This window comes from Telmatherina bonti (assembly GCF_933228915.1).
Source record: "Telmatherina bonti genome assembly, chromosome: 13".
Lineage (NCBI taxonomy): Eukaryota > Metazoa > Chordata > Actinopteri > Atheriniformes > Telmatherinidae > Telmatherina > Telmatherina bonti.
The window spans coordinates 13713805-13722367 of NC_136611.1; the positions used below are offsets into that span (position 1 = coordinate 13713805).

The 8563-nt window shown below is 35.4% G+C and overlaps 1 protein-coding gene across 1 annotated transcript; it reads right to left on the reverse strand.

Moving 5' to 3' along the window:
• Positions 1-443: 443 nt before the first annotated feature.
• Positions 444-8563, reverse strand: LOC306763821 (corticotropin-releasing factor-binding protein-like). Its single transcript, XM_079250757.1, has 7 exons — positions 8466-8563; positions 8241-8328; positions 7550-7707; positions 6747-6957; positions 5551-5705; positions 1768-1888; positions 444-702 (listed from the first exon to the last, which is right to left on the reverse strand). Exons 1-7 carry the CDS (start codon positions 8544-8546, stop codon positions 548-550), a joined length of 969 nt encoding a protein of 322 aa, XP_079106883.1. The 5' UTR covers positions 8547-8563; the 3' UTR covers positions 444-547.

Here is an 8563-nt window from a genome sequence, read left to right on the forward strand (position 1 = left end):
TGTACTGCTTCAGAAAAACCTTGGATATATAAATGTAAACAAAAATGTATGAGTGGTCTGTAATAAAATTAAACATTTCATATAAACATATGGACTCAAAAAAACAGAGCATTGCAGACATGCTTTATCATGCGAGTCATATTTATTTTCAAACCTTCAAGGCAATATAAAGAGAAGAGATGGCAGAAATGTAAACTGCAACTAAAACAAACTTTCTCTTCAAGAAAAAACATTGTGTCATATATTTATATATCAGATGAGTGAATTAAAAAGAATAAAATCCACCATCGTCCATAAATTTGCAATAGATGCAAATATAGTTAAAATAAATATGTTATGATCAAATTTAATATCATAATTTTACTAAATGAAATATTGGCAAACACAATGCAAACTACCTATTATAAGCATTAAATAAATGGTTTGTGTTTGTTGAAGTGATATTTTTACAGAGAGATGGGGGACTGTGCGAATCTGTGAATGAATATCAACAAGTGTGTGGGTCTGTGTGTGTTGTGTGTGTGTAAGAGAGAGACAAAGACAGAGCTCATTCCACAGAGCAGAAGTTGTCCAGATTGTTCTCTCCAGTTTTGGGAAGCTCATTTTGATCCAGTAATCGGTATTGGAAGGAAACACGGTTAATATAGTTTCCACTGGACACCAGCCTCATCACCGAGTTATCACAGCCAATCTTCATCTGAGCTGAAAGGCCAGAAGGAAAAACAAGAAGAAAAACAGATAAGAGGACGTTTCCAGGCATTTATGTCACCAACTCCTCTCAGTCTGGTAAAGTCCACTGTAGATACAGAATCATGAATCATGGTAGTTTTCGATTCAGTAATGAAAATTTATCAGGTTTTTGCAAGTCAACAATTTCAAAATTTTACAAACAGAACTATATTTTTGTCACCTTAATTGTCAATGCAGCTAGCTGTTACTATGTGAAACTAAAGAATAAGGACATGGTTATTGAAGCTTGTAGACATGTAGCCTTAAAGCTTTTTTGATATTTAATTTAATTTTATTTATTTATTTATTTATAAGATAATAATTTAAAACATTGAGTAAACATCTGCTCAATCTTTTCGCGCACAGTGGTCACTACAGTGGACATAGAGAATTCAATCAGTGTTGTCAAGCAGATGCATGGATGAAGATGGTATACTTGCACACTATCCACCTCAATGGATATTAGTGAATCATACCATACACTGCAACCCACTGACAAATAAAAAATATATACATGGGAAAAATTGCTCTCTCTCTCTCTAGCTCCTATTTTAAACAATTATCTTACTGAACAATGATTTGACAAAAACAGTGGTAAAAAGTGAAGATAATGGCAGGTCTTTGATCATACTGTTTTCAGACAAATGTATTTAATAAACCAACATAACAAAGGGTTGGCTTAGTGCTTTTGTAGTGATAAAAAGAAAGGGAAACATTTTATTTGCATTTTAAACATTTGGTGATAATCACAAAGGAATAATTTGCTGCATAATTTATTTAATTTATCGTAACTGTTGGTATTGAAAGCATTCTCGATACTGAAACACCAGAGAAAACCTTAGTTTCCAGTGCTGTTTGGATTTACAATTTTGATTTGGATTTGCGATTTGAATACAGAAAGCTGAAATTTCATTCCACACTTTCACTCAAAACATTTGATAAAAATCAGAACAAGCTCAAATCAGTGACCATGTGCAGCATAGCATAATAATATATGACAAAATGTCCTGTGGAGATAATAGACAAGCGCAGACTCACCGAGCCCACTGAGGGAGAAACAGAGGTCAGCTACAGGGAGCATCTTGGAGGTATCCACCCCATTTCCTCCCATGAGTTCCACATAGTCACCAGACCCTGAACAACCAGACCACATTTGTCTCTGCATAAAAAAAGTTATAGAAATATCATATTAAAATGAAAATGAAATACTTTATTCATCCTCAAATGCAGGTTAAAAACAGTTATGTTCATAAAACAAAATGCAAGATATTACACTTTCTCATTTATATTTAACAAAAGCTACAAAAAAACAACTGAAACAAATAGTGCGGTTACATGATGTTTTTAATTCCGAATTAATAATTCGGAATTAAAAACTTAAATTATTAATTTAATTCCGAATTATCGGAATTAAATTAATAATTTAAATTTCATGTAAACTACTAGTTTACATGAAATTAATAATTCCAAATGAAGGTTTACATGAAACACGTCTCTGCTTAATTCCTCTTTAGAGCGGCGGGTTGGGAAGGGTTCTGATTGGACAGAGGGTGCACGTGACGTATGACGTGTACCAGAAATTAACAGTTTCTCCCTGATTCTCGTCTTTTCAGTCGTAACTTGTAAAAACTACATAAAAGGTACCAGTTTCGCTGCTATTTTTTATTGTAAATATGAAGTACCAGCTCAACACGAGCATACTACTTCACTTTTAGCAGCAACTGACAAGGAGATGAAAGACAGACCAGCAAACACGGGAGGCAAAACAACGCGCGTCATCGGGACAGAAAAAGGTAACGAGCATGCGCAGAACAACCGGAATTGACTTCGGCATTAAGGTTTACATTACAGCGGAACTGAAAAGTTCAGAAATAAAATGCGAATAAACCAGCCACTTACATCAGAATTAAGTTTAATTCCAAATAGAGAATTGCATTTGGGAATAAATGTTTACATGGTCGTTTTTCATCAGTTTACAGCGGAATTTACTAAACATACTATACATAATATTTTCATGTTTGCAGAATCCTAAGTATTACATTTTCTTAACTTGGGGTGAACTTGCTGGACCAGCCAGTCCCAGACCAGTGGACTGCCAAAACATCTGCTTTTATAGAAATGCTCACACTGAATATTAATTATTCAAATGCATTTTATTATCAGAATTTGGCTGTGTCAAACTATTTTAGTTCCTGCAGAAGAAAGAAGTGTGTACTCCATTTTTCACACACAGCTTCTGCATTCTGGTTTACTTTTTTCTAAAAGTGACTTTGTGTTTTATACTGCATTTTGTTGTTCATCTACAGTTTCTTTTGCCTAATTTTAAGACCTGGGAAGGACAAGATTATTTTTTCACATTCCATCCATCCATCCATTCATCCATCTATTTTTTTATTTAATCAGGGTTGTGGGGAAGCTGGAGCATATCCCAGCAATGACTGGTCGAGAGGCAGAATACAACCTGGAGAGGTTATCGGTCCATCATAGGGCCTTCACATAATATTTTAGAACTAAAAGCATTTGTTTTGTTTTTTTCCATTTAATGACTATCTAAGTAAAATCCTGCACAGATAATTGCCCAAATGCATGAATGACAAACACACAGAGGAGTACTAAAACGGGCTACGTGTTGGCACATTTACCACCAGTGGTGTGATATGTTGATGAGAAGATCCTTTTCATGAATAAATGCACTCACAACTTGAAATTCATGAAAAGAGGTGTGGGCAAGGGTCAGTTTAAAGTGCAGAAGGAGCAAGAAGAGATGCAAACTGGAAAAACTGGAAAACCTCCAGAAGGAGTCCAGACCAAAGACGTCCAGAAAACGTATGTCTTCACAAGCTATCATACCACATCTCTATAATATTTCATATATAATAGTGTGCGAAAATGTTAAAAGATGAAAGAAAAAAATCCCGTTTAATGTCTCCTTAACTTTTTCCATACAGTTCTGTTCTGTAGACATACTTACCAAACTGTTAATATAAATCTTTGAAATCCTCTTTTTATTGAATTTGGCAAATAAGCTACATACTTGAAATCATAATCTCAGTTATCTGGAAGGCAGTGCCAAGCTAGCTGTCAAAATGTTCAGAAGGCATCTGATTAACAACATTTGTGTCATCCAGTAGATCATTGCATTTGGAGGTGAAGCCTTTTAGCTCTGCACCGATTACAATTTATAGTAATAATTTAAAAATCCTAAATATTTATATTATATTTAGATCCAAATTAATTTTGTTTGAACTTTTTTATGTTGTTGTGTTATAAACATGATAATGGGGTAGAGGCTGTAGCACTCTATAAACAGACTTATTATCCTTTAGATTTTTTCTCAAAATTTTATAATATGTATAAATCTATCCAAATGGTTGTTTTCAGCTTCTCTTGTGTTAGCAGCTGAATGTATAAATGAGAAAAGTGAAGAGAAACCAAAGAATTCTTGTGGGTCCAAAGAGACTTTTACCAGAGCTCTGTGTGGATTTTTTTTTAAGTTTGTTGGACTGATGACTGGTGTCAACTGAAATAAAACAGCAGTGTCAGTCAGCAGCCAATTGGCAAACAAAACGCTCACTGTGGATGATTCTCCAAACTCCTGGATTGCTTTCAATAACAATATTTTCAGAAAATGCAATGCCAATTTTGAGCTGATTGTGCTGTAACATCCCCACATGGTGCATTTATTTATGGGAAAAGTCAAAATGGGGACACAAAAACAAAATACCCAATTAATTAAATAAATAGTTTATTAACTGTAGTTAATTAAGAACAATGTAGATATATACAGTAAAATAGCTTGGTTTTGTTTGGCATACTGAATAGAAGGTAAAATATCTAAAGTATTCTACATGGACACAAAATGAAGCATTACCTTATTTCTTCTTCTGTCTCTGGATATTTTTAGATCAAAGAAAAAAGCCTCAATCATTTCTAACCTTGTATAGGAAGATAAATGAGTAAACTTCAAAGATTAACCAGTTGGGTATTGATCGTAGAATCCAAAACCAACACCACTTGATGTGTGCACTTGTTGCTGATAGCAACAATAAGATTTTGTAACAAGACCCAAGTCACAGTGAAGGGATCTATACACATTAGATAACTTCCTTTGAGTTATTAAGGTACACGTACATTTAAAGCTACTCTTTAATTCCAATAAAATTCTGGATAAATATAGTTTGGAAACATAGAAGTGTTGTTTTCAACACTCCTCAGGCTCTCCTTAAAATTCTAACAATGATCTGAATATCATTTTGTTTCACCTCAATTATTTTTAAAAAAAAAGAAAAAAAACTCAGCATATTAGCATTAATCTCACTAAGTATGTGCCTGCTTTTACTTTTACTCATTCATAAACACATAGCTAAATGTAAGAAGATACCAAGCAGCTGCTAATCACAACTACTAACCTCTGATAAGTCCAAATATGTCCATAGAACACTATCAGTTTTGTTTTACTAGGTTATCCTATTGTTTTTCATAATAATAATAAATTACTAATGAGTATTTATCTCTATTAAGTATATAGATGACCAAAACAGGAAAATGGTGGTCTCCTTCTCTCTTTCTGTCTGTATTTGAAAATGATTTACATCTTCTACCATATAATCACATTCAAATGTCTTTCTGTCCTTGCTGAGAAAATCCAATTACAGTCTATTTTCCATCAACCTTATTTGAGCAAATTTGTTGTCTTACACTGACTAAAGCACCATTATTGTGCTTTATTACATTACAAGTTTAACAGTGTGCAACAGTGTTTTAGTAAGAGGTTTTTAGAAACAGAAAAAAACAGGTTGTTTTTTTTTCTGTGTGTCTTACCAGCGGACTGATCTCATTGCTTTTGGCCTCTCCAAGGCTGAGCTCTGTCAGTCGGATCTCCACAGGGTAGATGATGGAGAAGCTGCAATTTCTGCGCTGATGTGGAATCACCATGGTGAAGCTGCCTTCAGGACTCTGAGACATGATGTTACAGGCTTTGCACACAAACACACAGACACATGCACACACAGAGGGAGAGGTTTCAAATATCAAACAGTGCCCCCGTCACCTCAGAAACTCATTTCTGGCACCTTGTGTCACAAAGTGGACATAATCAGGGAAGGGATACAGTTTGGAATGAATATGGAAATTCAATTCTAGGTTTGATGATAAAGATAAAATAAATAAATAAATAATAATAATTTCACTTGAACTGATTAAGCATACTGGACTTCATGGACACAAATCACAGTTGCAACACTTCACCTATGTGTGTATGCAGTTCAGTTTAACATTTTAATATTTAGAGAGCAGGTCTATCAGTGCAGAATAAAACTCAAAGTGAATGTTTTAGGGGTCAAGAAGGCTTTATCTATCTGTTCAGTCTTGCTTAGTTACAGTTTGAATTTTACATTGTTGTATAATAAAGATAAATTGTTCAATTTTTGAGACATGTTGCAAAAATGGCAGATGCAACTTTAAACATAAAAGAGAAAAACAAAAGGAAAGTAAAACTTCAGCTGAAGGTCAGTAGAGGAATAAAATCTCACACACTGGCCTGGGGATATATATTGTTTACCCAGATTATCCATTCAAACATTGTATTTATTTCACAGTGTTCTTTCTTAGTATGTCATTGTCTTTTGGCAAACAGTGATTGTTATGTTGCTTGACACAGTGTTAACACCGTGTTTGTCAAGCAGCTGGAAAACAGGTGCATCCTTCTCATTCAATCTCTTCACGTCACTCTCAGCTCTGATTAATGCTTGACCAAGCACAAATGTCCAGGAAGAACACACATGCATGCACACACGCAAGTCCCACAAGTCCAACCTTCACTTTAAAGCACACATCAAATGAACTGAACAAAGCTGACTTAGATGCATTGCCTTGGGTCTTATTTGTCATGCTAGTATTGTTTTTCTATTCTTTTATTTTCTATCCAAGAAAAGTTTACAATTGAAATTTCTTCTTAAAATCTTGTTGCTTTCAGACTTTTTAGCCCATGAACGTTAAAGATGTGCAGCAAAACTCACGTAAAGGGTTGTGCAGTTTTTTAACAGCAAGGGTGAAGCCACTGTCAGGGCTGTGAATGCGAAAGAAGACCATAGCAACGTTCTGAGAGGACCGACTGGTGACTCCTGGTGTAGTGGAAGAGCAGTAGTCTGTGTAGCGCTCATGTGGAGGGAGCGGGTGATCATAACTGCTGGGAAACTTTTCTCCCTTCAAAACCCAGCCGTCAAAAATCTGTAGAATATGGAAGAAAATATGGATGATGAAACCAGACCGCACCTGCTGAACAGCATTTTTAAAAAGTATCATTGCACCATTTTACAAAAAAATCCTTTGGGATTATGATTTATCCAAAACTCAAAGGTTTATAAAAACCTTGTATATTTCATATTGTGACCTATAATCATTATTATGAAATATATTTTCATTACCAGTGTGCTGTTGTGCTTGACTGAACATTTCTATCCAGCAAAAAGTGAAACATGCAGGTCCCATATGGCTGTTTTGTGTTGTAGATCCCATTTTAACCCAGCATGTAATCCTGATTTTTCAGTCTTTCCCTTTGCCATGCTTTTTCCTCTTTTAGCCCACTTGAACTAAAACTGCAATGTAACTGGCAGGCTTGGCATTAGAACTAAAGGTTTTGCTTCCCACACTTGCCCTATGCAAAGCAATTGCTCTTGAACATTGCTTTAACCCTGTTTGGCAACATTTTAATCAAACAGAAGAAGATCAAATAGAATTTATGTGTGCAATGCCGTGAACTGCCTGCTTTCCACGCAGCAGTTGGGATGGTGCATGAAGATATTTTTGCGAGTGGGACAACCTTTATGAAGTCTCCAGCGTTGCAGTCGACACTGACATCAGAAAGCTCCAGACTGATTACTTCATTGGGCTCAGCGATGATGAAAGCAGCACAAGCCAGTTGTGGTCGGGTTGCCACAAAGGTGAAGTAGCCTTCAGTGGCCAGCATGTCCAAGCATCCTACAAATATCACACACAGTTGTGTTTCCCAACACTTGAAAGACTGTAACACTGATTTAAATTAATTTTCTTGAGACTTATAACAATACCAAACAAGACAAAAATTATGATTTCATGTTTTCATGTTACATCATGGTTTTCTTTCATAGGAGTCATAACAATGTGACAATGTAGATAGAACTCAGTCCCAACAGCAGGCTATATGTAAGCACATGTACTTGTTTATAATGGCATAAGTGATGAAGATTTCTATTCATTGCATGACCAAACAGAGATCAGAGAAATAAAAAAATTAAAAACATAAACTTTATGATCAAGTAAGGAGCTGTAGACTACTTTTTAGATAAAGTTGCTTATGAGTGGACTGATTAATGTTTTAACATGTTGCATTTAAAAAGTGATGGGGGCATGTGCAGCAATGAACTCACAACTCCATGTTCATTATTTATTACAGGCTACTTCATTATGTACAGGATGTTTTAGTGTTACGCATAATCATGCTGAATAAAACCTTTGTTTCAAACGGTTCTTACTGAGAGGTCGACGGAAAATAAAATCCTCTGATTCTCTTTTCTGGGCCAAACTGAGCAGAGAATATAATCCATCTGAAGGGTCGTTGTTCTACAAGACAGGAACAAACAAACAAATTTCCGCTGCGCTCGCAAAGAAACTTTCCAAACAACAGTTTAACCCGCACGATTTAATCAATAATCCCACTTTTAATCCTCTAGTTTTTAACAATGAAAACCTCACCGTACCTCAATGTAACGAGTGAGCCCCATCCTCGCTGAAAGGGAGATGAAAAAGAGGAACAGCTGTGCGCGCAGAGCCGCCGACATGCTGAGTTGCGTCTCTA

Bases quoted from the DNA above. Each gene is read 5' to 3' on its own strand.
- LOC306763821 (XM_079250757.1), bottom strand. From the start codon at position 8,546: ATGTCGGCGGCTCTGCGCGCACAGCTGTTCCTCTTTTTCATCTCCCTT. The intron at 7,708-8,240 runs GTAAGAACCGTT...TGATATTTGTAG, and splicing joins TATTTTCCGTCGACCTCTCA to GATGCTTGGACATGCTGGCC. The intron at 6,958-7,549 runs GTTGTCCCACTC...CATATTCTACAG, and splicing joins ACGCTGGAGACTTCATAAAG to ATTTTTGACGGCTGGGTTTT.